The 12,906-nt window shown below is 35.4% G+C and overlaps 1 protein-coding gene across 6 annotated transcripts in view; it reads left to right on the top strand.

Annotated features, from left to right (window-relative positions):
- The window catches only part of LOC127864613 (zinc finger protein 436-like), a 165,797-nt gene that overhangs the window by 50,022 nt on the left and 102,869 nt on the right, over positions 1-12,906 (top strand). For 4 of the 6 annotated variants that reach the window (XM_052404401.1, XM_052404402.1, XM_052404407.1 and 1 more), the window contains exon 2: positions 1,737-1,940. In XM_052404401.1, coding sequence (XP_052260361.1) covers positions 1,845-1,940 — 96 coding nt within the window. In that variant the 5' untranslated portion in view covers positions 1,737-1,844. Of the gene's footprint in view, positions 1-1,736; positions 1,941-6,317; positions 6,448-12,906 lie in introns of those variants that run through there. The other 2 variants (XM_052404408.1, XM_052404405.1) reach the window with 2 other exon arrangements.

Below are 12,906 nucleotides of genomic sequence, written 5' to 3'. Positions count from 1 at the left end.
TTTTGACATTTTAATTTCTGCATGTACGCTTAAGGAAATCTGACTCGATTATGATACATAATGAGCTGAAAAAACTAAAACACGTCAATTGAAAACAAACAAACAGACCTGATTGGAAAATTTATTAAGTAAATAACAATGTGATTTGCTAACAAATATCTACTAATTAGCATAATTACAAATTGGTAATGAACGGATTTCAACAGATGTTGCCGATTAATAGTTTATTTTCCGCACTTCTCAGGAAATGTTTGTCGTGTACAGTGCATTGTTTCTGCACCTGTTATCTATACTCATTTTTGACTGTCTACAGACCCCCCCCCACCCCCTCGGTTGGATTGGACAAAATCCAATGGAACTAATAAGGTTTAAAGGGAGATGATTTCTATACCTGCCAAATGATAGACATTTTTATGCCCCCCTTCGAAGAAGAGGGGGTATATTGCTTTGCTCATGTCGGTCGGTCCGTCCACCAGGTGGTTGTCTGACGATAACTCAAGAACGCTTGGGCCTAGGATCATGAAACTTCATAGGTACATTGATCATGACTCACAGATGACCCCTATTGATTTTGAGGTCACTAGGTCAAAGGTCAAGGTCACGGTGACTCAAAATAGTAAAATGGTTTTTGAATGATAACTCAAGAATGAATACGCTGCCAACAGGGCACACTCTGAACAATATTACTGAAGCAACTGGTCTGTAATCCTAAATCTATAATTATCAGTCCAATGAAACATCATCCTTTTAGTAAAATACAGTGGATCAGTAAAAATATTATCAGAATATGAGATTTTTTGTATATTTTGTATATTAAATACTGTGTTAATGTTTAATTTTGTTGATTAATATAAATATAAGCAGGACAGGGGAGGTAATACACTATTATATCTTTCTTATATACAGGGGAAACAAATGCAATAAGTTTAAATTTATTGTTACAGCATTTGCCTCCCTTGTAATATATTTAAATTTTACCAAATGTAAGGCTAACTGCATTTTTGTAATGCATACTACTACTACTGCTGCTGCTGCTGCAGCTGCTGCTGCTACTGCTGCTGCTACTACTACTACTTCTACTACTACTACTACTACTACTACTTCTACTACTACGTCTACTACTTCTACTACTACTACTTCTACTACTACTACTACTACTACTACTACTACTACTACTACTACTACTACTACTACTACAACTACTACTACTCTACTACTACTACTACTACTACTACTACTACTACTACTACTATTACTACTACTACTACTACTACTACCACCACTACCACTACTACTCCACCACCACCACCGCCGCCGCCGTCGCCGCCGCCCCCACCACCACCACCACCAATACCACCACCACCACCACACAATGGCTGCTACTACAACTTATAGCCCATATAGGGGGGGCATGCATGTTTTACAAACAGCCCTTGTATTTCAAAGCGGCGCAGTAGGGGGCATTGTGTTTCTGACGAACACATCTCTTGTTGGGTCACTAGGTCAAAGGTCAAGGTCACTGTAACCTCTAAAAAAAAATTAAAAATTGGACAAGCTTTCGCAGCTGAGCGTGGCACCCGTTACGCAGTGCTCTTGTTTATTTTGAAAGATTGTCTAATAAATTATTGAATATTAACAATTTCCCCATGATGGCTTACGTTATACTGTCAAGCACTCGAATAGTAGAGCGCGCTGTCCTCTGACAGCTCTTGTTATATTTATTTTTTAATTTTCAGATAACCAACTTTAAATTTGAAGAAACACCTACCTTAACACCATCTGGCTCATCACATTACATCAAATAATATTTAACTCAAACATCTGAGCACAACCAACATTCCAAGATGGCAACACCTGACATGGAAGTCATCAAAGAGTTGTCTGGCTACATGTATCCCGTTATACTGAAGGCCGTTCTAAAGTCTCAGATTCATCAACTGGTAGGTTTGCGAAATCTTTTGTCGATGGGTAAAGAAACATCTCATTTTTAGTTGTGCTCATGGTGAGCTTTTGTGATCGCTTTTTGTCCGTCTTGCGTTGTGCGTTGTGCAGCGTCAACATTTGCCTTGTTAACTCTACAGGCCACATTTATTGTCCAATCTTCATGAAATTTTATCAGAAGATTGGTATCAATGATATCTTGGATGAGTTCGAAAATGGTTATGTTTGCTTGAAAAACATGGCTGCCAAGGGGCGGGACATTTTTCCTTAAGTAAAATCTTGTTGACACTCTTGAGACCACATTTTTTGTCTGATCTTCATGAAACTCGGTCAGAAGATTTATCCCAATAATATCTTTGACGAGTTCGAAAATGATGCCGGTTGGTTGAAAAACATGACCTCCAGGGGGCGGGGCATTTTTCCTTAAATGGCTATTGTAAAACCTTTTTAACACTCTAGATGCCATATTTAATTTCAGATCTTCATGAAACTTGCTAAGGAGATTTGTCCTAATGATATCTTGGATGAGTTCAAAAATGGTAACCTTTGCTTGAAAAACATGGCTGCCAAGGGGCGGGGCATTTTTACACTGTACATGTACATGTAACTCCAATATAACGCGGATGTCCTGATCCATGAAACGTAACAGCTTTATAAACAGATCCGCATTATAAGTTTTGAGCTCATTTATTACAGGGGGCTATAAAAACAGCAGTGTTTTTTTTCCTTCTTTGGTGGACGGGTCCGGTAAACGGACCCGTTCCCAATGACCTACGGTTCCGTTCCCAAAATGAATAGGACCCGTCCCAGTTTCCGAAAAAAAACTAAAATCCCAATCAAAATTCAGTAAACAATCCTAAAAACGCCAACTTGACGTATGTTGAGACTGTTTTAAGTTGCCGCCGATTCGACTTCTCAATCAAAACTGTCAGTTTGTTAATCCAGCGATAATTACGAGTAACACCCATCTTATATTAACTGGCATCACAGTTCATTATTTATACTAACAAGTCCTTATACTACACAATAGACATTGAGAAAATACATTTCCTTGATTATATATAAATTATCCGAGTAGAATTAAATTGCTATGTCATGACCTTCGACATTGCAAATGGCGGATGTATTGTAACATTCAACCCGCGTTCAATGCAAAGCTGGCGATTCAAAATACAAGTAATGGTGATTCAATAATGGAAAAAGCATTAACTGGTTTTAACAAATGTTTGATAAGGTTTGTTAAAGCAGAACTGATAACATCAAGGAAAATTTGGATTATTAAAGTTAAACAGGTAAGGCATTCTCAAGTGTACATATTTCGGATATGCATAGTATTCGGATAAAGAGTAATAGATATACTAGATGTTCCATGCATTAAGATTGTGTCTTGTTACAAAAGCAGTCAAAGGGATGATGATAATATAATGTAGATAAATATGTGATGAAAACCATACCGGTACATACATGTATCTTAAATTACTTAAATGTATTAAATATTGTAAAAAGTTCGACGTCTGTTTCGTCCACCCATTCCCCTAAGTACATTGCAACAAAAATTCGCAATTAGTGCTCAGATTAGGCTATGCAGCCTGGGGGTATCTGGACTCATCATTCCAGAAAGGCGCCATTCTTGATATATTTAAAGCAGATAAAAACAGAAAACTCTGTAACAATCTGTGTTCCGATAGCATGTTGTTGTTTGTGCAAGACTGTGAATAAAAGTTTATGTAGCTTTCCTGTGTCATTTAAAGCTGACAAAAGTTAAACAAAGTCATAAAAATACCTTTCTTCAATTGGTACAATTCAAAACTTGATTTTTCCCAATTTGGTGATTTCACAACGCGAAAAATTCCCAATGGCAGGGATCATATTTTTTTTTGGTTTTGTCGGTCCTAGACCGATTGGGGTCATGAAAGACCGATTGAAAATCCCAAAGAGTCGGTCCGATTCTGTTTGCAAAAATTCCCATGTCATGAAATCGATTACGCAGTGCACATGCTAGCATACCCTTATTCTTATCTCGAAGGTGTGATAAACAATTCACTGCAATCTCTAAACTGGTCACGACCAGTCTATTGCTCGTCAGCCGACTAGTATCAGCGTATGACCCCAAACAACGAAGATTCGCGTGGTTGTGTATTAGTCAAGCGTGAATAACCCAGTGTCAATATCAATCGATAATTTCACTGGCTTATACCTAGCACACTAATCGGCCCGTAATGTGTGCTCGTCCACGATAAAATCGTTGACAGTTACTTCGGAGATTAAAACATCGATGTTATCCTTGTGGAAATTGTGCATTTCATGCATGATACAGTCAGTAAACTTTCATATAAACAAAGAAGAAAATCGGATGTTCTGCAATAATTGTGAGCGGACCTTATTCACTGAAAGCACGCGCATGCCGATACATTTTCCACCAGCGCGGTTTTGATTTACAGAACAGCCGAAAGTTATTTTTATGGGCGGAACTTCACATTAAATAGTACACAAGAAAAATAATATACATTGTATAAATCTTTAGTACAAATCGTGTTAGAATAGAAATAATTCGTGTACTTTATTGTTTGTTGTTGAATAACCCACGACCGGTATTTAAGATGCTTGGTTTTTAATCACTCGTGCTTCACACTCGTGATTTAATCCCTACACATCTTAACTATCGGCCGTGGTTTATTCGACAACAAACTATAACGTACACAAATTGTTTTTCAACTATTTGGTTTTATTATTGCCAGTAGCCAACCTACGCACAGACATTTGTTTGGTTGCATGGACTCTAGATTACAATATACACTCCGTGATGTTTGTAAGCTGGTATCGAGTCGACAACGATTTAAAACATCGGTATAGACTTACACAGATTAATAATATTGACAACGATGAAGTCAGATAAAACAGTTACGGAAACAACAATGAAAAAGCTAATGATAAAACCAATTGAGAAAACTCAGATGTACGTTTAAAAAAATGCTTAAGGCAATTTAACTTGTACATTATTATACCCTCTTCATGAATGGCAAAATCAATGGTATATATTTTAACGTAATTTGTCATAATTACGGCTAAAAAATTTCGGACACTTTTTTTCCATTTAAATCTAGACCGATTGATGTTGCTGGAAAATATGATCCCTGCCCAATGGCATGGGTACCGGACCGGTTCCCAATTGGGTGAAAAAAATCACTGAAAAACAGGTATAGTATAGCCTATAATATAGGTCCTCAGGGTTGCCACTTAACTTGAAAAGTCAGGAAAATATGATTTTTTTCAAGGTCAGTGAAAAGTCAGGGAATTTAAAAAAATGGTCAGTGAAAAATGAAATTTCAGAAAAGTCAGTGAAAAGTCAGGGGAAAAAAAAAATTGTGTCAATGCATAAGTTATTTAGTGGCTATGATCTTCATCTTCAGGTACCATTTGTTTTAGTAGATTCAACAGTATATTTTTTATTTGAAATGTTTTGACTATTTCTATGTATATAAAACATTTACATGTGTAAAGCATGTTCAAAAATGTAAATTTATCTAGTTTTTGCTGCACAATAATGTTTGCCAAAGACCATGCTAGTTGAAATAATTATTGGTACTAAATTCTAACAGTTATGTACATTTATAAATAGATTTATTGCTATGAACATTTCCCATTACCCATACTTATATGTATTCACCTATGCTTGTGTCTAGATGTTAAAGTATGATCTTAGTATGTAATGTATATGGACATTTATTTGTGTCATAGGTGTACTACTACTACTGTATTGCCATAGCTAACATCACATGTATCTACTTCTATAGAAGTATGTTTTGTTCATAGATTTTGAGACATATATAATCATATTGGGCCCGTTTCATATACAATTCTTAAGTTTTTCGTAAGAATTCTGCGATTCTTACGTACGAACGTTCTTACGCCAATTCTTACAAACGTTTCATAAACACGTTCGCAAACTTAAGAATTCTTACGCACCTTATGAACGTTAAACCAGTCTATGTTCTTCAATTGAAGGTTTGAAAAGACGTTACACTATACTTTGGCGCTATCTGTCAGATTAAGTCTAAGAAAGTCAATAAAGCCTAATAATTATGCATATATTTTATTTTCCTTTATTTAAGTTTCTTTGTAGATATTCAAATACCCTATTATTGGGGTTAAAATGTCGTAGAGTAAAATGCTGATGAAAGTTACTGTCAGCGTTGGATATATTTACCCGGATTTACAACGGAGCGTAGGTTATATTATATCGGTCGAGATGTAGAATATCTTCAGAACTTCTTTATTAAGAAGATGGTATTCCACATCAGGTAAGATTATGAATCTGCATAACATCGTGGTAAAAATCGCATTTGTAAACATTGGCATCTAATGTTTTGTTTTAGAAGGCAAATACATCAGGGGTGCCTGCGTATATGGGAGCTTACCGCGTTTAAGTGAGAAAGTTGGAGCAAAACTTTAAAGATGGCGTCGTTTTAGTGTTTTTCGTGAAGGAGGAGCGAATATTTTCAACCGGTAAGCCAGTTTATATTTATATTTCTTTTGAATGAATAGGCCCTTTAGGTTCTCCGGTGTTTGTGCTTCCCTCGTTTTTTTGTTTAACCCCTCTCTTTGGAACTGACTTCCTTTTAAGCACATTTTGGGACATGACTTCCAAATGTCCAACACAGCTCATACCCATGTAAGAAGGAAATACACAAACTTTCTGTCGTGAATGAATTTACCATTGATATGAATGTTTTAAAGAACGTTTCCTCTGTTTAAATGTGTACGTCTTTCATACTTTTCAAAGATACGACACCTCAAGCTACATTACAAAAGATGAAACATAACTTGTATTGTTATAACCTGCAACATTATATATGGGGAGCTTCACTTTTTTGCAATATGCATGTACTATTAAGCAGCATAGCGCCCTTTTTGGAAGGGATATTATGTTCTGATGTTAGGTAAGCGACTTACCGGTTCAGAATCCATTTTAAACTAATTGGCGGGTGCACACAGCAGTGGATAATATGCAGGTCAAAAATAGATTTTACATCCGGTGATGCTGGTTTTGACACCCCACGCATATATACATTATGAACGAAAGGCTTCATGAACATTGACGTCGCTCTTGGTTACCAGAAAAATTCCCACGTGCGGATTTCAACCGTCATTGTTTACAATCTATTAAGTGCACAAGTACTGGAACTGGTATAGCGTTCAGGGTTTTTTTTGGCCCGATTTTATAGCCGAAATTCGGCTATGTTCCCAATCCCAAAAAGTATACTTTTTTCCCAAAATGTGGCAAAAAAATCCCATTTTTCCACAAAAAAAAAATAAATTTTTTTTAGAAAGAAGTCTTATCCGTATTTTCCGTATTTTATCTCAATTTCAATTCAATTACATCTAACAAAGTATTATATGATTTTGTTCTTTTAATTTGAATGATTATAAAGAGTTTATCAAATTTAGTATTTCCCTAATCAGTGGACTTTTCATGTGGAAAAAAAGGCTAATGAATTTATTGTCCCAATTTCATGAAAATGCCGATAAAATTCCCAATTCCAAAGCCATGGGCTATCTTCCCAAAAAAGTGGAAAAAAACCCTGGCGTTTTTTAAAGGTGTATGTCCAGCGCGTGTGCCGGGAAAACAGGGCTTAATGGATTTTTTTTTCAGCTCTATAATGTTTATATCATATCTGTATGAAAAAATGTCGGTGAACATAAATACGGTGTTAATTTTTGAAAATATTGAGGCGTTCATTAATTATGGAACTTAAACGGAGCATTAATCCGCATATTTAAAAAAACACCGTATTGCATATTAGTTCGGAGACATGAAATTATTTCGAAAGAAAGCAATAAGAGGTTCAATTCTATATGAGCAAGTCTCGCTGCACACGATTAAGCTCTTACTTCTCGTATATATATGACTCTTATGAATCTTGGCAAATACCTAGTGTTTTATTTTGCCTAATCTAAATTAAGTTATGCATCTATATGTACTTTAAGCAGCATAAAATGACTTCCAAATGACCAACAGCTCTTTCATATGTGAAAGAGATTGACACGGAATACCTACCCATCTATAATAAAGTATATATATGTACTTCAATATTATAGTTTTATAGTATTTTATGTGGTGCAATATAAGTGTTTTCTTAATCATTTAACTGTAGAATTATTAAAATGTTGTACACAAAACCTGCCGACCAACTGAATCAATTCACCGATTTTAAAGAAGATGGGTTGTGGGGTGGCTGATGTACGAGATAATAGAATGTTTATCAGCCCTCTCAGTTATATTTAACCAGGTTTTCCGAAGGAAAAAACTGGTTATTAGATTGGCGAATGCGGGCGGGCTGGCTGGCTGGCTGGCGGGCTGGCGGGCGGGCGGAACAAGCTTGTCCGGGCCATAACTATGTCGTTCATTGTCAGATTTTAAAATCATTTGGCACATTTGTTCACCATCATTGGACGGTGTGTCGCGCGAAATAATTACGTCGATATCTCCAAGATCAAGGTCACACTTTGAGTTCAAAGGTCAAAAATGGCCATAAATGAGCTTGTCCTGGCCATAACTATGTCATTCATTGTGAGATTTTTAAATCATTTGGCACATTTGTTCACCATCATGGGACGGTGTGTTGCACGAAAGAATCACGTCAATATCTCCAATGTCAAGGTCGCCACGACTAAAAATATATATTTTTTTAAAACAAACTTACAAAGGGGGTTAATTTTGTTTGTTCATTTCAAAAGTTCAGTTTGAGTTTTCTCCCTTTATCAGATTTTTTTTTCACAATGAAAACCTGGTTTTGTGACAATTTTGTCCCTTGTTTAATTAATTAGATGTATTTTATGACGTGTTAACCATATTCTGATATGAAATTTTCTTTAACCATTCTTTTACTGTCTTTTCAGATGACAAAGGTTAAAGGGCGATAATAAGTGCATCTTTCGTTGCAGTATAAAATTATGTAATTAGGAATTTAACATTAGCGGAGGACTCTGCATTCATGGACCACATGAGTTTAAATGTAGAATATGCAAGAGAGAGTCCTTCAACAAAGCCAGACTAAAACAGCAAATAAAACTACGAAACCAAACAAAAAAATGTACAGCTGATGTATTATGTGTTTTTTTGTTTGTTTTATTTTATTATTTCTACATAGACAAGTCTGACATATAATTGCTATGAGTGCTACTTAATTACACGTTTTGTTCCATATATGTCATGATGCTAGTTTCTCACTTTTTTATGAGAATAAACCATTATCTGTGTTATGTCATTTCTTCCAACGATGTCTCTGCATACATTTTCAATTGTATTCAGCACTTACATACATGATAAAAAAAAAATTGGGTTGGAATGAATTTGTTATGCATTTGACATATTAACTTACGATTAGAAGGCAATTTTAGGAACAAACGAAATAATCTCTAAGTGAACCAATACCTTATTCCCTCAATACAACAGTCTTAAAAAATATGTATTCACATATGTATAAAAGAGAAAAAAATACATGTATATATTGATCACTTCTACTGAAATCAGATCATGTATTGCATTTACACAAATCTTTTTATCCACTACAAATTCACTTTTTGCGATTATAATATAGTGACCAACTCAGAACTGGTTTAAAAGAAGGTCGTCCAAAATGTGTCACATCAAAGTCACATACATATATCAGTATCGTTATGGTAAAACGTGTCAAATGTCATTGTATTTAATAAACAATAAATATTTAAGTTTTCATTAAAAAAGCATCCACCGATATGCATCTTCTAAGCAGGTGTCAGGTATTCCAAATTGCTTCATGTATTCCAAATCGCAACAATGGCAGTATTTGGTTACAGCAACCTTATACTAGTATCGAAACGGCTTTACTCTTTTCTGTTTTTTATTACACTTATATTGCACATACATGTGATTGTTTGGCGTGGAACTTCAACGTAATCTTTTTTGTTTGATTGTTGGGTTTTCATGTACCTTTCGCTTTCTAGAGCGGAACACACTTCGTTACGCTGTCTTTTTTTATCTTGGCATCCTCGACATATATAACTGGCATCTTGATATCTGGAAAAAGTAAGCATTGTATTCCGTTTAGTAGGCATAGTTTTCCGTTTGATGCATATTCAAACATAAGTATGTCCATATGTGTTAAAATAAACAGGTAAGAATTACACTGTGTTAATAATACCGTCGAATGCCTTATATTACACACACTAAATGTTAGCGTTAAGTACGCGATGAAACATATAATAATAAAAATTAATAATATAACAATAAATAAAAAAAGATAACTCTTGATTTCCTCAAGTAAAAATGCTTTCCAAAACATTCGCTTAAATGTGGAATTCATTCACAAAAGTCATTTTGCATAAAACCTAACATAGGAAAGAGCTGTTTATCATTTGAAAGTCAGGTCCCAAAATGTGCTTAAAAGGAAGTTTAGTTCCAAAAAGGGGGATTAATTCGGCATTAAATGAATTAGTAGACATATAAACGCCTCGAGATAATAAAATAATCGTGATTTATGTGATATTTTACTGTAAATATGTACAAATACTGTTTATTGTGAGAGAAAATGATATTCGAACATCCAACATCTCGAAGGTCAAGAAATTAAACAACAAATTTGTTGACGGTCTGATGAGGTCCACATATTGGACAAGTTTAATTTGTTTAGATTACAATGTACTTATGTTCAGCACATGTTTTAATAACACTAGCTTTGCAAGATTTAAAGTTTGAGAAAGTCTTTATATTGTTTATAATATACTGCTATAATGAATGTACCATTGAAATACAATTATAAACATAACAAGCAAATCATACTCATTTTGATATATTCCACATTATTTAACATTAATCAATAAATGCGTTTATAATTTATATAAACATTAAACGGACAAGTGTAGTTCAGCAACGGGCAAGTTAAATTTCCTAAATGGTTGTCCGTGGACAAGTATATTTTTTTGTGATTTCGCCACCCCTGATAATTTAATCCAAAGTTTTCATGTAAGCAGGTGTTTTTTCTATACTGAACATGTAAACAAATGACCAAGGACCCAAAAAGTCTCGCAAATCTGTGTGGATTGACAGTTTGACGTTATCAAAGGAAAGCCGCTTCCTGTCTGAAGGCATAACTTACTCAAGTAAACACGTTCAACGAATGCATAAGGAATGGTTTTAATTGTCGGAACAAAGTCGATTCTCTGCTCACTAATGCATTTATTTTCTCTTTGTAGGTAGGTTATTCCATTGATTGCTAAAAGAAGGTGGTAACTATTGAGTTGATAGTTGCATTAAATATTCACAGTTGTATTCTAATTGCGTCGACATTCAAAACAATGTTTCCCAGTAATTATGGACCAAATCGGCAGAGTGACATTCACACATGTTAATCCCTTTTGTCAAAACACCGCAGACAGCAGTCTACACAATTGGTCAGTAGACAAGCTTTGCGTGTTTTCATAACGTCAAACACTTAATCCAGTTCCGCCCAGATGTCTTCTTTAATCAGTTTTCAGTACAATTACTGTTAAAATAATTACCCACTAAAATACCGTAACGATAAAGATTCGGCGTGCTCGATTTGAAATTATTTTGGAGGAAATATCAACTTATTCGCGATATAATGTTGTTAAAAAATACCAAAGAAGCTTTTATCCGAAATCAACAGAATTAAGTGTTCCCTGCGCTACAAAGTTTGTATAAAAAAATCAATACAAGTACGCTTAGCAGGAGTATACCTTGACCTTGTACATTGCAGCATAATTTTCGCGCGCTTTTGTTGGGAAATATACATGATGACTGTATATTGGAAGCGTTTGTAAACGTCGTGTTAACATTTAAAATCCTAGTGTGTTTCGGATTACTTATTATTATTCTCATTTGGAAATTTTACGAAACATTTATCCTTATAAACTTTAAACGATCACCTGGCGTATTAATTCATATTGTAGATGTACCTGTGAATTAAAACATATAGTAATTTTCTATACAATTTTCTTTTTATGTCCCCCACTATAATAGTGGGGGACATATTGTTTTTGCCCTCTCTGTCTGTTGGTCTGTTGGTCCGTTGGTCTGTCTGTATGTTTGTGCCAACTTTAACATTTTGCAATAACTTTGGCTATATTGAAGATAGCAACTTCATATTTGGCATGCATGTGTATCTCATGAAGCTGCACATTTTGAGTGGTGAAAGGTCAAGCTCAAGGTCATCCTTCAAGGTCAGAGGTCAAATATATGTGGCCCAAATTGCTTATTTTATAAATACTTTTGCAATATTGAAGATAGCAACTTGATATTTGGCATGCATGTGCATCTCATGGAGCTGCACATTTTGAGTGGTGAAAGGTCAAGGTCAAGGTCATCCTTCAAGGTCAGAGGTCAAATATATGTGGCCCAAATCGCTTATTTTATGAATACATTTGCAATATTGATAATATATAGCAACTTGATATTTGGCATGCATGTGTATCTCATGGAGCTGCACATTTTGAGTGGTGAAAGGTCAAGGTCATCCTTCACAAGGTCAAGGTCATCCTTCAAGGTCAAACATCATATAGGGGGACATTGTGTTTCACAAACACATCTTGTTTATACATGTACTACAGTATTTAAACAATTTATTAAAACAATGTTTTTATTTTTTGGCATGCCCAGAAGCACACTGCTAACGCGGCGTTGCGCGGCGGTCACTGATAAGAACAGAAATTGTCTGCATTTACCGACTAGGATAAAGTAATACATGCCGCGGGAATTAGAGAACGCGGCGTAACGCAGAGCGTTTTATCGAGTTCACCTCGCTCTTCCAACGCCGCGTGAACACTAGCTAGCAGAAAAAACCCGCGGAGGGAGTGCGTTTTTTGGGGAAAACGCGTTGAGTGTACTGTATCTCAAACGAGTTCGAAAATGATGACAGTTGGTTGAAAAACATGGCAGCCAGGGGGCGGGGCTTTTTCCTTATATGG

This window comes from Dreissena polymorpha, chromosome 1, assembly GCF_020536995.1.
Source record: "Dreissena polymorpha isolate Duluth1 chromosome 1, UMN_Dpol_1.0, whole genome shotgun sequence".
Lineage (NCBI taxonomy): Eukaryota > Metazoa > Mollusca > Bivalvia > Myida > Dreissenidae > Dreissena > Dreissena polymorpha.
This window is presented reverse-complemented; position numbering and strand designations above follow the sequence as displayed.